General features: G+C 43.6%; 2 protein-coding genes across 3 annotated transcripts in view; one reads left to right on the forward strand and one right to left on the reverse strand.

Moving 5' to 3' along the window:
* Positions 1-6,451, reverse strand: part of RABGAP1 (RAB GTPase activating protein 1) — an 83,805-nt gene extending 77,354 nt beyond the window's left edge. The window contains exons 1-3 of one of the 2 annotated variants that reach the window (XM_060251461.1): positions 6,319-6,451; positions 1,685-1,861; positions 139-339 (exon numbers count right to left, since the gene is read on the reverse strand). In XM_060251461.1, coding sequence (XP_060107444.1) covers positions 139-288 — 150 coding nt within the window. In that variant the 5' untranslated portion in view covers positions 289-339; positions 1,685-1,861; positions 6,319-6,451. The remainder of the gene's footprint in view (positions 1-138; positions 340-1,684; positions 1,862-6,318) is intronic. The other variant, XM_060251462.1, reaches the window with a different exon arrangement.
* A 10-nt stretch (positions 6,452-6,461) lies between these two features.
* Positions 6,462-12,613, forward strand: ZBTB26 (zinc finger and BTB domain containing 26). The gene is made up of 2 exons (XM_060251463.1): positions 6,462-6,606; positions 8,271-12,613. Exon 2 carries the CDS (start codon positions 8,296-8,298, stop codon positions 9,622-9,624), a length of 1,329 nt encoding a protein of 442 aa, XP_060107446.1. The 5' UTR covers positions 6,462-6,606; positions 8,271-8,295; the 3' UTR covers positions 9,625-12,613.
* Positions 12,614-17,970: the final 5,357 nt, after the last annotated feature.

The following is a 17,970-nucleotide window of genomic DNA, read 5'->3' on the forward strand; positions in this document are numbered from 1 at the left end:
AAAGCCAATCCCATCAAATAATGGCCTGTAAGTGGCTGATATTCTGAAGAGAGATTCTCTCTCCTTTCCCCATTTCCACAACAGTGCACTCCCACATCAGTGTAATTCAGGCTGGGTTACAGGCTTGCCCTCTCTTACCTTCAGTCCTGTTTTTTCATCATCGCTACCATTATTGGTGGATGGCGTTTCATCCCCTTGCCTAGAAATTAATACAAAATCTTCACTGTTAAGAGTGGATACCGAGTCTGAAGACACACTGATTTTCCCAACAGAGGCCTTGTCATCCATGACTTAATAAAGAGGACGATCGGTTCATGGATGGGCTTGGATTACAAACACCTGAAAAACAGAAACAGTAAAAATAAAAACACGTATTTTTACACCAAAGCTGCAGCCAGAAACTATTGACCATGAACTCTCCCAAGTTAATTGCTATAAAATGCAAGCAGTTTGAACTAGGGCAATGCATGCCTCCTGAAAATAGCCTTGCAGTTTAGGGACAAAATCCGCAAGTAGTTTTCTTGGAGACTTACCCTGAAAAAAGAATGATAGATCCCACATGCTAAAACGGTGTCTTAACAGTTCTGACACATGGCAATTGCACTTTCTTCACAGAAGGCAGACTTCATAGAACTGTATTTAGCCTAGTCTTAACTGGCTAACCTTTAGAGCCTAGAAGGCATTTGGTGTTGCAGACATGGCATGGGCTAGCCTGCCTCACTATTTAACATCTAATGGTAGAGAGCCAGTTTGATGTAGTGGTTAAGTGTGCGAACTCTTATCTGGGAGAACCAGGTTTGAGTCCCCACTCCTCCACTTGCACCTGCTGGAATGGCCTTGGGTCAGCCATAGCTCTGGCAGAGGTTGTCCTTAAAAGGGCAGCTGCTGTGAGAGTCCTCTCAGCCCCACCCACATCACAGGGTGTCTGTTGTGGGGGAGGAAGATAAAGGAGCCTGAGCCGCTCTGAGACTCTTGAGTGGAAGGCAGAATATAAATCCAATGTAGTCTTCTTAAGTGCACTACACTACTACAGTCCTGTTCTGAGTGGACCCTGAACAAAACAATCTGCAAGGTCCTTCCTCTGCTAGGATTATAGCACCAAAACTAAGACACATTCAGTCATTCCTATTTTACCTTCTCAGAGCAGCTTTAATGAACTACATGCCCCAGTTGCCTCTGTTACTTTGGATGCAGTCCTAAAAAAGAAATAATAACCATTCTAAGCCAAAAGAAAGTGAATTTGTTCGTTAGTAGGCAGCTACTTTCTGACTCCTTCAGACATCTACCAATTTAGTCAAGAATTCAGAGGTGGGAGAAGAAAAGCATGCAGAAATGAAAAAGAAAGTTGAATGGACTGGCAAGAGAACAACACTCCTCAATTCCTGAGCAGCACAGAACCTCCACCATTCCTCTCAAGTAGACAGGGACCTATATTCAAGGGCCCGCTTTGGATAGATGATTCTTGCTCTTAAAAGGACTCACTCGTTTTGCCTTGGCTTCCTCTATTTAGTACCATAACTCTTGGTTTTATCATTCAGGAAGAAGTGGCCAGCCTTCACTCTGCAGTTACTTCTAGGACCTTGAAATTTGGTGCACAGTTAGTATCTAAGGCACTCTGACTTCCTTAGAACTATGAAAATTGAACTTTATATGCACCCTCAAATGGGGAGAGGGGCTCACGTACCATTCCAAATAGTTAAGTTATGTTCAGAAGATCCAGAAAGATGAAGTTTAGCACAGACACAGTATAAGACTATGAGCCTGGGGAATGCCATGGCTCAGTCCCAGGCCAATTTTCTCTCCATTTTTCTCTGGAAGCAGGTGTTAAAAACCTTTCTCAGTCTGAAAACCTGCAGAGTTGCTACAAGGCAGAGGAGAAAACAATATTACCACCTTTCTTAAAATCAAGGGAGCTTATTACTGATTAAAAATGATTCACAGCATGTTAAAGTCAGTTAAGGTGTTTCTAGACCACCAAGAAAGTTGAAATCTAGGGTATGTGTTCCAAGACAAGACAGTTAACAGAGCTGTCTGGAAAGGAGGCATTTTAACATCTAATGGACAAAACATGGAACATAAAGTTTAATTTACATTAGCAGCTTTCATTACAGTGTAGAACAAGCAATGACATATCCAGAATGGAATGCTGAGTCCTCAGAGATCCTTTGCCAGATGGATCAGAATGGTATGAAGAGCTCTGCTAGTAGCCAGGAATATGCACCCATGCTTGCAGAATGGGAGGCTTCATTTACCCATGCCTATTACACGTGAATACACAAACCCTGCATCAAGAGTATAGCTCAGCAAGCTGAATATACTATGATTTATTCTTCTCCTTCCAATCATGGGGAGGGTTCAGGAACTATACAGAACACTTACTCTTCCCTCCACCAGTTATCAGTTCTTCACTTCCAGCAAATATAAACCAAGTTAAACTAACAAGTTGCATCTCAAGATAATTTCTGAGGCCTTAGTTCAAGGTTAGGCCAACTACTTTCAAATCCATGCCTCTTTGTTCTGTATCATTCTTTTAAATGTGTAGTCTTAAGAAGAGGAAGAAGACGACTGCAGATTTATACCCTGCCTTTCTCTCTGAATCAGAGACTCAGAGTGGCTTACACTCTCCTATATCTTCTCCCCCCACAACAGACACTCTGTGAGGTGGGTGGGGCTGGAAGGGCTCTCACAGCAGCTGCCCTTCCAAGTACAACCTCTGTGAGAGCTATGGTTGACCCAAGGCTATTCCAGCAGCTGCAAGTGGAGGAGTGGGAAAGTATGAGAGGAAAAAATTCTTCCCTGCCTTGTTCCACGATCATTTTAAAATCACACAAATTACACAGCAAGGCAATAAATATGCTGGAGATCTAGGATTCCTGCAGTGCATTTGCAAACACAAACAGGTGCAGTCAAATTATTTTTAAACTCCTTTAAAGCTTAAAATTCCACCCAACCCATATGGAGACCACAAGGTACCAGCTGGTTCATAGTAAACCGTGACCAGGGAGAAGCAGTCAGACAAGTATATGAGGCCACACCCTTACCAAATGCCCTTTGCTTTTCAGGTTTTCTATTTCCCACATTAGATTGTCTAATTTCAGCAATTAGGGGAGTAAAAATCAAATACTTTAGTACTGGCTTTGAGATCTAGTGATAGCCTTCATTCCATATCAGAAGGCGTCACAACGCTCCTTTCCCCATGTGAGTTTCCATGCCATAAAATCAAGATCAGAAACCCTGACTTTGGGCAAGCAACACTGAGCTGACCTTGGACAAACTTCTGTCTTAGCAGGGAGTCACAGCATCTTTTTTGATGGATAGTAGGACTCTAGAGAAAAGTGCATGATCTGGCTGAGTTGCCTCTCAGATCAGTTTACTGAGCTGATACAAAAAACATTCAGCTCTGGGGACAAGCCAGCTCTAAGTGCAAATGTTGACACAGCTATCTGCAACATCTTTGGCTTCCACATTATAAATTCACTGCTTCACCAGCACAATGACAAGGCCTGATCCTGCACAGCATTCCACCTCAAATGTAAATTAAAGCAGCACATGAGTAACAGCAAGAATTTTTGTCTGAGGCAACAAGAACCAGAGCGTGCCTTGCAGAAACAATTTTCAATCCACCTTTCTAATCAGTTCATGTTTGTTTTTTTACAATTGCCCAATCACTTCGGCAATCACACAAACATTTCTTGCAGGACAAGAAAGAGGATCTACTCTCAGGTCAAGGAGCCATAAAAAACAGATTGGTGTTTAAAATGGCATGCAGAACCTTTGCAAGTCACTTTGAAAGAGGAAATGACAAGCTCCAATGCCTCAGGAGAGAAAATAAAATCACTCAACAAACAAAAGGAAACTGAACACACACTTTGGCACTCAGACTAATGTAGCTGCTTAATGATTATTGATCCACTGGCTACCAGAAGCCTCTTTTTCAAATATGAAACATATTGCTCAGAAACAAGTGACCAGGAAACCCAGATGGTCTCAAGAGTGTCATGAACTACACAGAAGAAAGCAGCAACACCCCCCCCCCATTTTAAAACTCTCTTAAATGCATGCTTGAAGTACTGATATAAAGAAAAGCTGAAAATCCACTGCAGACAGAACCAAAACTATGCATTCAAATAACTTAGGAAAATTATTACAGAGAAGGTGGAGGAAGGGGAAACTGCAGATTGGGGGGGAGGGTTAAGGGGGTGGAGACAATATGGACTGTTGAAGGAAATCAGGACTTGCAAAAAATGACAATAGGTGTGCAGATATACAATCATCAGTAGTTGGAAACAAAAAACTGTTGGGGCTGTTCACACATTAGATTCACACTACTAATAACAAGCTGTAAAACCTGGAAAATTCAGGGTTCTAAAAGGACTGTGGATCTGGATTTAACTAAAAGATCACAGAATCATATCACAGAGTCACAGAGTTGGAAGGGACTTCCAGGGTCATCTAGTCCAACCCCAAGTCACTGGTATTATTACCTACTAGTTCCTCAAATGACTAGTACCCAGCCAAGCCCAACTCCAGAGTTGGGCCTGGGACATAAAAGCAGGAAGGTCCTTTAGAGGAGGAAGACACTTTCCATTCGCAAATCCTACAACTGGGGACTCAAACTACAAATATTTTGAATGTCTGTTTCAAAACATTAATGTAAGAGTTTTATTTAAGACACTACTAAAAAGCTGTCCAGGTCTGGACAGAAATATTCTCCAGATACCAATTACTTTTCTGTACAGTTAACAAGCCATCAAATTCTGGAAGAATTCCTTATTCATTTGCTGAATTTTAGAAAACCACCACTACAAAGAAAAAGAAAGCCTTTAAGGTTTTTCAAGCAGGTGAAAATAATATACAAGCATGATGGGGCCACAGCTGAGAAAGTCATTGTATAACATGTTGAAATATCAGACACTAAAATTCCTTATTTATTTGCTGAATTTTAGAGAACCACCACTATGAAGAAAAGTCAAGCCTTTAAGATTTTTCAAGCAATGAAAATAACACAAGCACAATGGGGTCACAGCTGAAAAATCAGTTTTAATGGGACAGATTTAAAGCCTGGGAAGTCAGTGGGATTCGGTCAGGCAGTAACTGTGATTAACCTATTACTCTGTACATATCAGCCATATAACCTACTACTTTGTACATATCATGGGACCAAATGAGGTAGCCAGTCACTCTGCCTAGCACCCAAGCTACATCCAGCACACATTGCCCCTTATCAAAGAAGACTGAGACCTGATAATTACCTACCAAGCCAGCATAACAAATACTAAGTATGGAAACACTCTTCTTGCATACATCAGTTAAACACATTTGGTTCTGTTTCTCTCTATACTTAGGAAAGTGTAGATGACTGGGGAAAGCAATGGCAAACTGCCCCGTAAAAAGTCTGCCGTGAAAACGTTGTGAGAGCAACATTACCCCAGAGTCTAAAACAACTGGCGCTTGCTTATTCAATAAAACATAACAAATATACAAGCAACTTCACTTAAAACAAAATACTTTCTTCACAGTATCCCTGTTGCTTGGGGCAGAAAATGTTTTTAGTCACAGCTTAATTCTGGCCAAACCGCTATTGGTCTGAAACAGAATCTCAGAACAGTTTACCCTGCCCCTGACACTACCCCTCCCTGCCCTTAGCACAGCTAACGCAATCACACATCCAGTTGCACACGGTGGCTCCTAGCATATACAAACTCAGTCCCTAGGCTTCTCCAGTTTCACTCATAAAGCTCTGACTCCAAAATTGCTACGAATCTTCAGCAGTAAGCTGTATTTCAACAAACATCTTCAAGCAACTGATGCGTTTCCTCCAACTTCATAAGCGATCAGCCTACAAAATAATTTGCAGAAGCTACAAAGGGTTCATTGCATGAGCCTCACTATCATCAGGGTGCTAACTCCCTGGAAGAGAGTAACCCACGACAGTCTACAAATAGATTGTATTGACTTGTCTCCATAGCTCTCCCCAGTCTGGGGTGTGGTGAGGTGGAGTGGGGGGGGGGGCAAAAATAGGATACAGTCACCTACAGCCTCTGCAGATGGTAACACCTACATACCAGACGGGTAGCTATCACATGACCAGCTGCCACTCCACAATCAGGGCCTACCTTACCAGGTTGTTGTAAGGTCTACCACAAGAGAGTGCGTTTGGAGCCCTGACAACGCTTTGGAAGGCTAAACATTACGAACCATACCCACCCCTCGAAGGCCAATTCCAGCTCTCCCCCATTCCCTCTTGGGGCTGCATCTTCTCTCCCGCAAGGCCAGCTCTATGCACAAACAGGGATCGAGCGAAACATCGCTCCTTACCTTCTCTTTCCCCTTCGGAGCAGCAGCCGCCACGGCGCCGCTGCCGGGCCTCAGTCGGGGCCAACCCCACGCCCAGCCCCCTCCTTGTCACGTGACCGCACTCCGCCGGAAAGGAGGACTAGCTGCTTCCGAGGTCGTGAGGAAAACGTCACTTCCATCCTTTACCTTAGCAACCCATTTCGCCGTGACGACAGGAGAAAAGAGCCGCTTCTGGCACCGGAAGTTCCCCCTCCCCCGGGCCGGCCCCGGAGCTGCACCGCCTGGGGGAGGTGGGGTGACGGAGCTGAGGTGAGACGGACGGGGGGAATGGCCTCTGGAACTGGCGCGCGGGGATTGCGGCGGCAAAACGCGCCCGGTGGAGGATGGAGAAGGGGGGAGGGGTGCCGGCTCAAAAAGGCACGTTGTAGAGGAACTCGGCTGTGCCCTTTTGCCGAGACAACAAAGAGGTTCGCGGCATCTCAAAGGCTGGACAGATTTACTTCAGCAGAACCTGTTTTGTCAGACGCCTGCGTGAATTTGCGTTATAACTTCGCAGCCTGTGGGGGCTCCTGTCGCAAATAAATCCAACATGTGAGCCTTTCAGATGCCGCGAGACTCCTTGTCAATTTCAGCCAGAAAAAAAATATTGTTCGGGCCGCTGCAGAAATCCCCGGGAGGGGGGCGACTTTAGAAGATGCTCAAGAGCAAGTACAGAGCATGAAGCGTTCAGGTAGCAGGTATCTAGCAAGAAAGATCTTTATCTGCTTGGAACCCCGGAGAGCCCCCGTCAATCGAAGGAAGAAGGACCAATGGACTAACTTGGTATATATGACAACCTCATGTATAGTTTTGTGGTTCCCCAGGTTTTCAGCCCCCTGCATCTAAAGTAATAAGCAGTTAGGAAAGGCCTGTCTGTACCAGAAGTGATGGACCAGTGTAAGTACTGAGCTAGATGGGCCAACAGTATGGTAACATAGCTGGATGTGTTCATTTATTCATTATGTTGTCATACAAGTGGGAAGTCCCACATTTTTAAAAAATAGTGCATAAATAAATCGTCATCATTGATAAAAAACACACACACTCAAGAACACAGGCTTATTATGAACCATAGGTACTAAATAGTAATAGTCTACCTCTGAGTACCACTTGATTTGGGAGATCACTTGATTCTAGGACATGCCCCCTCTCTTCCTCCCACCCTTTTGGTGTCTAGTTGCAGTTGGCTCTTTTGCATCATAGTTTGTTTTCTAACAACAGCCAACTGAATGCTTTCTGAGAAGTTTGCAACCAGGGCATGAATTTAATGAGTTTCCCATTTTGTTCGGCGCTGGCATCTAGTTTGTTGACTCTTGTTTCTACTTCACAAAACATTCCAGTATTTTTAATTGTCTAGGCATCTGCCCAGCACCATGAATTACAGCCATGAGTTCCATAAGTGTGATAAGTAACTTCCATAAGTGAGTTCCATGCTTTCTGGAAGTGCTGATGTGCAGTAACTGCTAAGAACCTAAGATCAGAAGTCTGCAATTCAATTCTCATATTTGCCAGCTTACTAGGAAGCCTTAGGCAAACTGCTGTCTCTCAGCATCACTGCCCTCTATGTACTCTAGCAGAGAATATTAGCTTTCACTTGCTGGATGGCTGCAAGAATTACTGAAGTAAATTATCTAAATGCTAAGAAAATGCTAGCTGCTATTATTACGTTTATTTCTTTAAAGCTGTTTGTTCCCAGTTTGCATTGCATGTCCTCTTCATTTGTTCAGTCAGTGAGATCCAGCTGGGTTCAAGCAAACTGAAAGAGAAAAAAACTAAGAATTATAATTATTTTCAGATAGAACAAAAAAGGGCAAGAACTGCAGAAGACTTTTTGTGGATTTATATATGGGAGATTTATTTTCTAGTCTAAAGCTTCTTGTTTGAATTTGGTGAAATCCTTCTGGTTATATAATGTCTTCTCCCTTTCTCTGTAGACAGACAGCCTTCAAGTTTGTCAAAATGACCGAGAGACCTGATATCCTGCATTTCCAGTTTGAAAACTATGGCGACTCAATGCTGCAGAAAATGGACAAACTAAGAGAAGAGAACAAGTTTTGTGACATCACAGTCCGTATAGATGATCTTGAAATTCATGGTCACAAGATTGTGTTTGCCGCTGGCTCTCCCTTCTTAAGGGACCAGTTCCTGCTAAATGACTCCAGAGAAGTGAAAATTTCCATCCTGCAGAGTTCTGAAGTAGGAAAGCAGCTGCTCCTGTCCTGCTACAGTGGAATTCTGGAGTTCCCCGAGATGGAGCTGGTGAATTACTTGACAGCTGCCAGCTTCCTTCAAATGAGCCACATTGTGGAACGCTGCACACAGGCCCTCTGGAAATTCATCAGACCAAAGCAGCAGTTAGAGAAAAAAGAACCAAGTGAGAAACAAACTGACTCTTCAGAGCCAAAGGGACCACCAGCAGTGGCAGAAGAAGAGGAGGAGGAGGAGGAGGAATCTTTGCAGCCAGATTCCCCATGCATACAGCCCTCTGAGGACAGCATGGATATGGAGGATAGCGATATACAAATAGTGAAAGTAGAGTCCATTGGAGAGGTTGCAGATGTCAGAAACAAAAAGGATCAGAGCGCCTTTATTTCTTCAGAGCAGAGTACTCTTCATTCATCTGAGCCGCAGCACTCCCTAATCAATTCCACAGTGGAGAATCGAGCCAATGAAATGGAGCAAAGCCAGCTGCATAACTATTCCCTCTCATATTCAGGGGGTGATAACCTCTTTGCATTTGGCCCCAGTAATCGAGGAGTAGACAAAGGGCTCCAGTGGCACCACCAGTGTCCCAAGTGCACCCGCGTGTTCCGGCACCTGGAGAATTATGCCAATCACTTGAAAATGCACAAGCTATTCATGTGCCTGCTTTGTGGCAAGACTTTCACGCAGAAAGGCAACCTCCACCGGCACATGCGGGTGCATGCTGGAATCAAGCCCTTCCAGTGCAAGATCTGTGGAAAGACCTTCTCGCAGAAATGCTCCCTGCAGGATCACCTCAACCTTCACAGTGGGGACAAGCCACATAGGTGCAACTATTGTGACATGGTTTTTGCCCACAAGCCTGTCCTGAGGAAGCACCTCAAACAGCTCCATGGCAAAAACAGCTTTGACAATGCCAATGAGAGAAATGTCCAAGACATCACTGTTGATTTTGATTCCTTCAGCTGCAGCTCAGCAGTGGACTCAAAAACATGCCTGCAAGGTGATGCCAGCCAGGTACTAGATGGGGGAAAGCTGGCCCAGGCAGTACTTAGTTTACGGAGTGATGGTGCTTGTGTAAACTAGAGCAGTCTCTTTTTGAGCAACAAAGTAAGAAGAAATGTCTGGGGTTGTTTTGGACTTTTACTTGACCATCAAAATCCCAAAAGTTCTGTTGAATCACTTTTAAGAGCAGGTAGGCATAGGCCCACAATGCAAAAAGGGTGGTTTGTGTTAGTTCGTGGTTCATGTAATCACCCTGAACTAGAGGTTCATTCCGTGATTTGTCCAGTTGCCTGAACTGGTTCATAGTTTATTATTTGATTTGGTTTGGGAGGTGCAAAATCCACCAGGAGTCTTCAGCAGGCTCTCCTCCATCCGCCCTCCAAGTTCGGCGAAGATTGGATTTGGAATGTCCAAATTATAGCTCCCCAAAGCAGGTGCCCCCAGGAAAGCTCAGTTTCAGCTCTCACAATGAAAACTAACTCTTCTCTCTTTGTGCTGCAGTGCAAAATAAAAGCAGTGGAGTCATGGTGTCTATTCCCATAAGGTAGAATGGGAGGTCCATGGTCGGCTCCCAGAGCTGCAGCTATGGACAACTGCTATGGTTGTTTCTTGGGGTCCCAGAAGTCCACCCCCAGAGTTGCATAGGAATTGATTGAATCGGCACCAGGCTGTCTGGGGAAATGAACCGCAAAGACAAATCAAACAAAGCACTAAGGGAAAAAGGGGATTTGTTTTCCAGTTTGGGCATGGTGTGAGTGAACAAATCATGAATTGGCCCATTTTGAGCACAAATCACAATTCATGGTTCAGTTTGTGCCCATGTCTAGTAGCAGGTCTTCAGCTTCCAACATAGATGTGTTCTATGACTTCAGCTATCTTTGTTCCTACTGGGAGAATGCCAGTTAGCACAGCCCTGCCTCCATTGATATTTTGAGCACTTATGCTTCAGAGCCTCTCTCCAAATAGTGGTGGTTGGTTTATGCAGCCAAGGAGCACTTACCTGCTTATAGGCCAAGGGTTGGAAAATGTAGGGAACAGAATTGCACTTCCAGAACTGGGTTTCTAAGCTAAAACAACCTTGAGTTCTTGAAGAAGGGGGAAAAAGCACTGGATCATTATAAGCTTGTTGACATTTGTTAGCCAACCATGGGCACTTTTTAAAAAAATGTTTGTTAAAAGCATCAGGTATTGGCTTTTCTTACCTTACAATGACATCAGCCTCTTATCTAGTTTGACTCCTTAAACTGTCTAAAGGTTCTGTGCTAGGAAGGGAAGCCAGACAGATTTGGCTGCTGCTGTAGCTAAGAGAAGAATTTTCCTTTTGCTGTAGCACCTAGCCCTTTCCTTTGTGCTCTACTTAAGCACATTTTCCCATTGGCCCTCTTCTGTCCTCACTCCCTTCCCTTATCTCAGCCTTTGCGGAAAATGTGAAGTTAGACTAGAGAAAAGTTAAAAGCTGCATGCCCCCCTTGTCTGTCTGTGCCTTCTCCCTATACTGCTTTTTAGGTCTGGGGCAGCCTCCCTCTTTCAGGCCAACAGTCTGCCTCCTCAGTAAAATACCAGATGGTTTTATAGCAAAGGGTTTTCCCCCCTTAATTAGTCTTCCCTTTACCTGTCCTTTTGTTGTCACTTCAAACTCTCACTGCTTGTGGTTCCTTGGTCCTTGCCCTGTCTCATCCTTCAGTAATCTTGATTGTAAGCATTCTGGATTGAGGCCAGGAATCCTCAGTGTTGTGAATGATGTTTGGAATGCTGCTGGCACTCAAGATATAATTAGAAGTAATATTACGGGGTGGGGGGTGGTGGCATCACCAGGTGAAGCTAAATGTTTCTGATTCATCAAAGTTCTTAAAGATATAGGCACTCCAGGACAGTTACAAGGCTGTAACTTATGAATATATTAAAATGTGGGGGATGACAGCCTGAATTGGTGGATGTGTTAGAGAGGACTGGAGATAATAGCATGCCAGTCACAGCTGATTCATGGCTACCCCATGAAGTTTCTTTCTGTTCCCATCCTCTGGTCCCCAGGCCATTGGGTCTCTCTGGATGCATCTAGACTGAGCCTGGACATGTTCCTGAGCAGTGCTCTGTGCTCTTGCTATTGTGCACAGAAAGGCAGACGCAGGATGCAGAAAAAGAATTCTCTGATATCATTGTCCAATGAGTCATTGGACAATGATATCAGAGAATTCTTTTATGAGTGCTCTTGGGGCACATGCAAAAGATGTAACTTGTGCATACAGCTTTTTCCACTAGATTGTCCTGCCTTACGTATGCTTCCCTCAGATCGAAAAGCAGTTTCCCTCAGTTTCCAGTAAAACATTGCTTTTGTTTATAACTTTAAAAAATACAACTTGCTACTATGCCAGCTTTAAAACTTTTTGAGCTTAAAGTGGAAAAAACTTCTCTTTTGCAACAGGGTGTTCTTAGACTGATCTTTTTGTAGCTGTAACACTGCCTATATCTTTCTGCAAAACCTAATCACATCAGGCAGAAAAACCTTTGTGCTATACACTGGCTGGGATTGGCATGTAGTGCCCACATCTGCTTTACAGCAATCCCCATCCAGACTTCTGAGAAATAAAAGGCATTAAATGAAAGGAGACCCTCTTACACACATGCATACATCTAAATTTATTTTCCATCCTCTTGCTTTGAATGTCGGTCCCCTCCGTGTTCTGATGGAAGAGGAAATCTGGGATGTAGGGGGAGTTCAAAAAATTTAGCATTAAATGGAGGTGGGGGTTCAGCCTGCTTCCAGCTAGAGAAACTGATTGCTGAGCAGGAACTATTTCATGGCACTGTCCAGTATGCTGGAGGTGGGTGGCACTGTAGGCACCATGGCCCTGTTGAAGGAATCCAATATGGGAAAGGCTATGCTTGACTTAGGGCCAAATCTTAAAAACTGTTCTTTTTGAGAAACAAGACTTCTAGTTAACAGTCAAGGCTGCTGAGACTGCGTGCTTGAACCGAAGAGTGCCCAAAGGATCACTCATGATGGTGTGTGTGTGGGTGTGTGCGTGCACAGAAACATCCCATTGACTCAAAATAAAATAGCTATACCATCTTTTAGTGTGATATGTCACTTTGTGTGGTCTGTGATGCCTGTGCTCTTATTGCAAAGGCTGACTTGAATCATTCAGCAGCTTTAGTGAACAGATTAAGCATAAGACAACCAGTGCAGACAGGTGGGCAAGCAAGACTCATACTGGGGAATTCAGCTTGTGCTGAGAGCTCCAACTAACATAGGTTTCAGTTTCATGGAATAATTAGAGGAGCCATGTCTCAGTGACATAGCACTTTGCATACAGAAGATCCTAAGTTCAGTATTTGCCAGTTAGTTAAGACTCTCAGGCAGCAGGAGTCACCCCGCCTGACCCCTTGGAGAATCACTGCCAGCCAGACGACTATATCAAGATGAACCAGTGGACTCAGCTAGGATAGAACATCTTCATATATTTAGGTGAAAAGTCACTGTTCAGAGCAAGCATGCAGAAGGTTCCAAGTACCCTTTCCAGTTAAAGGCTTTCAAGTGTTGGGGGACACCCTTCTTTTGCCTGAGACTCTGGAAGGCTGCTGCCAGAGGAAATGTTATTGCATTAGATATGGCCATTGCTCTAAATACAGCAACTTCATATCTTCAGCCAATAGATTGGATGCATTGCATTTATTGTTATCTAGCCATGTTGGTTATGGTAAGGTTCATAAGGCAGTTCATTGAGAGCGGTTATTCACAATCTTGTTTTTCAGAGAAGGGGCTGAGGCTGAAAATGCTATGGATGAGGCAGCCTTGAGAGTTTATGGCTGCACTTCAATTCAGACTTGGTTTTTCCAGTCATTCAGTCTGCTAAACTACACAGGATGTCAATATATCTTGATAATCTGGCCTGAACTGGATGTAACAAAATTCAAGTGGGCTTCACTTTATTTCTCTCTTGCTTCTTAGCCCTTAGTATTTGATTTTTTAGTTTATCCTTTTGCTTTGTTTTTAAAATTAAGATTTTTCTAAAAAAAGATTCAAGATTCTAATGAGCCAGAAGACCACATGGAACGCTTGGAGGAGACAGGCTCACCTCTGCTATAGAATAAGTCCATAATGTCTGTCTGCTGTATTTTGATGTCATTGTTTATAGAAATGTTATGCAGTAACAAATCCAAATTAGTTGCACCTCACTGTTTTATAAGAGCACATGTGAAGGATAGCACAGGCCCACCTCAAAATTATATACAATATGGGAGGACAACAGGAGGGAAGATTAACTAGCAGTTCACAGAAGTACCTTTAATGAAGTGTCAGACAAATTAACAGAGTAGTTAAATTAAACTTACATGTTGGAAGGCAGTAAACCACTGCTAGGGCACAAACAACCAGGCAGGGCTACAGCTCTTATTGTGTGCTTGGCAGTTTCTGGAAAGTTAAAAAGAAACAAAATAAGGACTGCTATATAGAAAGGCAAACAATAATAATATAAATAATTACATGACTGAAAAAATGTGTATTCATAAACATTGTAAACAACATATCACAGTGATGGATATATTTATCATTAACGTTGATATTCACTTTTTGTTACCTTCTGTTATTTTCTACCCGTGGTGCAGAGTAGTAAGCTGCAGTATTGCAATTCAAGCTCTGCTCACAACCTGAGTTCGATCCTGGTGGAAGCTGGGTTCAGGGCTCAAGGTTGACTCAGCCTTCCATCCTTCTGAGGTCGGTAAAATTAGTACCCAGCTTGCTGGGGGGAAAGTGTAGATAACTGGGCAAGGCAATGGCAAACCACTCTGTAAAAAAGTCTGCTGTGAAAACATGTCACCCCAGAGTCGGAAACAACTGGTGCTTGCACAGGGTCTACCTTTACCTTTATTATTTTCTACATTATTTTGTAATTTTATTGGATGATTATATTCTGCACATATCTATCACTGGGATATTTGTTACACATATGAATTCAAATATTTTAATTAATATAATTATATTGTTTGCTATTCTGTTTCAGTATCCTTATTTTTAAACCTTATTTAAATTAGCTGTTCAAAGAACTTCTTTTTGGCTGTTGTTTCTTGATAGTGACTGGCTGGCAGGCCAGTGTTGGAACTGAGATGTAGTTGAACTAGATCCAGATGGATCTTGATGTAGGGAATAAAAATAGAAATGCATGTTTTTTAATATGGTGAGGCAGAGGTAAACTATGAGCACATTGGCTGTCCCTAGCAAGGGGTATTGGAATGGTCTCCAGTGTCAGTTACTTGTGAAATATGGTGGGAGACCCACTCAAGGACCAACCAAAAATATACTGTAATGGATGTAGCCAGATGGAGTGGGTAAAACAACCCCAAGAGGAGAGAATGACAGGGTAGGATGCTGATGACACCTAAAGGGCAGGTCAGACAAAAACTGCCAGGTTTAGACTCCTCAGGAGTAAAGACTGTCTTGGAAGTAGAGACCTCCTGGGTAGTGAAAGCCTCCTCAGGTGTAGGCCAAGACAGCCAGGGAGTGAGTGGGCCAGGGAAAGAACGGAGGAAAGACAGCTGAAAAAGTCCAGGCATTCCAGAGGGACCAGTGATGTGATATTTCTGGCCAGGAGAGCAGCAGGTTACTCTTTGGAGGCCTGGTCACCTTCAAACCTAACTTTGGGATGATATTCAGTGGCTAGGGGCCCCAGTCAAGGAATCCTAGGCAGGAACCTAGGCCTGGGAGTACAAACAGAGTCTTGATGTAAACAGTTGGGGAAGACAAGGGGATAGGCAGATCTCCAGGCACTAATCAGGTATTTGAACGAAAGACTCTGTTATTTGGGAAAACAAACAGCAGCCTAACCTATTCCCTGCTGTCAGCATATTACTGAAAAGTCTGGAGACTTACGGAACTCTCAGATGGAGAAACAGCCCTTAGCTCTGGGGGCTTAACAGCTTTTCAGAATTCTGTGACAGGGCAAGTACTGGCTGCTGTAAATAATCTTGGTGTCTTCATAGCCTTGCAGATAATGAGCAGTTAAACCTGTTTCTGGACTATACCACATCTGACTGGGGAGGGGAGCTCATTCCCCCTGTATAGATAACTAGCATGTCAGGAAGAAGGGTTCTAACCTGGTATATCTTACATACTAGTGTCTAAATACAAGGGTTGGTGGGAAACAGCATTCAGGCATACGTGATCTCTAGTGACACAACCTATTGGCTGGTTGCATGAGCTGGGTGTGGTAAAACAAGGGAGATCATATTGAGAGAAAAAATGCAGTGAGGATGGACACACCTTGGAACTAAGTTGGCTCCTGATGTTTTGGCAGCCCTTCCTCCAGATTTACCCATGTGGTCAAGAGGAACTTGGATGCTAGTCCAGTTTGAGCTGCTATGTCGCTATTCAGGCTTTTTCAGCAGGCCACATATGGTGTGCTTTCACCCTGAGGAAAACTGTGTCCCACTTCTTAGAAATGTAAAAAATACGGATGTATCTGAACAAAGTTTGAGACCAGTAGCACCTTTAAGACCAACAGCATTTATTCAAGGTATAAACTTTCACGTGCATACACACTTCTTCAGATACAGTGAAACAAGACATCATAGGGGTATTTTCTGCACTAGAGCTCAGCCCTGAAAAGATACGAAGGAATGGCTGGGTGCAATTACAAAGAGGCTTGAATTTCTAGAATGCTTCCATGCTGGATCATACATCCTTTGCTAGTTGAATCAAAGCTGAAAAATACTGTGTTAAGAAATGTCTATTATCTGTGACGGCTTACTATTTTCACACACGAGTCTTCCCAATGTTGCAGTTATCTGAGGAATGTATACCTGAGGATGTATACCTGATGAATGTATGCCTCAGGATGGCTCAATATGACCAATGTTTAAAGCCTAAATAAAAGGGGAGTAGTTGGGAAACTGACAGGCTATGGAAGCCCTGAACCTCAGATCTGTTATGTGGGATGTGGTTGTGATGATTTGGTGAGGAAAAAAAGGCACACTGCAGATGTGTCAATATACTCTTATTTTAAGATGTATCTTTACAGTCTGTAGCTAAAAAGCCCTCCTTTCTTCATTGATATTTGGTCTACTATAAGGAAAACGGATCAGAACAAGGTAGGTCTATCCAGCACAGTATCCTGGTTCCCTCAGTAGTCAGCTTTCAAAAACTCCTGATAAGGTTTTTGAAGACAAGCCCCATGCCTCTCTCCCTCAGCAACTAGTGTTCAGAGAGACAATGCTTCTGGAGCTCCTATTTCAATACCACAGCTCAGGAGTATCAAACATGCACTGCCTGATATCTGGCCTACGAGCGACTGGCTCTCTCCTGCTTCGTCCTCCCAGGCTGCTGCTGCGTCACCAAGCTGTCTTTCCTCCAATGGTTGAGGTCTCCTCTTTCTCTTTTGGGGAGGAAGAGAGCTAAGAAGGAAAGAGTGCACGCATGTGCGTACCACAGAAAAACTTCCTCAGTCTCTCTTCTCTTGCTTTGTCCTCTGATGCTGCTGAGATGCCTTTTTCCTCCTTTGCTGCTGCGGAGATTCCTTTTTCCTCCTTTGGAGAGGAAAAGAAAAGGAAAGAGAGAGCATGTGCGTGTACCAGAGAAAAGCTTCCTCAATCACAATCTCCTGCTTTGTCCTCCAGGGCTGCTGTTGTGTCTCCAAGCTTCCCTCCATTAGCTGAGATCTCCATCTCCTCCTGCTCCACTTCCTTTGGGGAGAGGAGGAAGGGGGGAGGAATGAGACAGCAAGAGAGAGAAAAGAGATGGAGTCCCTTTACCAATGCTGATATCTCCATGTCTGCTGCCCCTGTCTCCAGTATCTTGTGTTACATTTAATGGCACATATAGCCTGGCCCAACATAGTGACTGTTACGTACTGAATTTAATGTTTTGTGGGAAGCTCCGCACGCACCCGGGCAACCGCAGGAAACACTAGAGACTCTTGATTGATTTGAACTCAAAACAGCAACCAATGAGCAGTCTTGGCGCAAAACTTTACTACCATTATTTGGTATGGGAAATGGGGGTGGGGGGTATTTCGTTTGCATGTATTTAAGCAGGGTCTTGACCCCGCCATATTGCCTTAGCGTGTAGTCTTTAATAAAGCATGCTCCTGGTTGAACTCCGCTGCTATTTAACAGTGACATTTATGTCAGATCCATCCCTTGTAACAAATCAGTTGGACCCCTCTGTGGCTAATAGCCACTAATGGATTTGTCAGCCATGAATATGTCTAATCTTCCTTTAAAGCCACTTAAGCCAGTGACCATCATTACACATTGTGGCTACAAGTTCCCTGTCCATTTTCTCCACACCACACAGAATGTTATAAACATCTAACATACCCTTCCCATGGACCTACAATTCATGATTTTAAAAACAAAAGCCTCCAAACTAGCATTTCCTTTGTAGGTCATCTGATTCTTACTTGGAGCCAAGCATGTATATAAGCAAGCAGAGGG

The sequence above is a fragment of the Heteronotia binoei genome, chromosome 12 (genome assembly GCF_032191835.1).
Source record: "Heteronotia binoei isolate CCM8104 ecotype False Entrance Well chromosome 12, APGP_CSIRO_Hbin_v1, whole genome shotgun sequence".
NCBI classification, from domain to species: Eukaryota; Metazoa; Chordata; class Lepidosauria; order Squamata; family Gekkonidae; genus Heteronotia; species Heteronotia binoei.

Coding starts and splice junctions, on each gene's coding strand:
- ZBTB26 (XM_060251463.1), top strand. CDS start 8,296: ATGACCGAGAGACCTGATATCCTGCATTTCCAGTTTGAAAACTATGGC.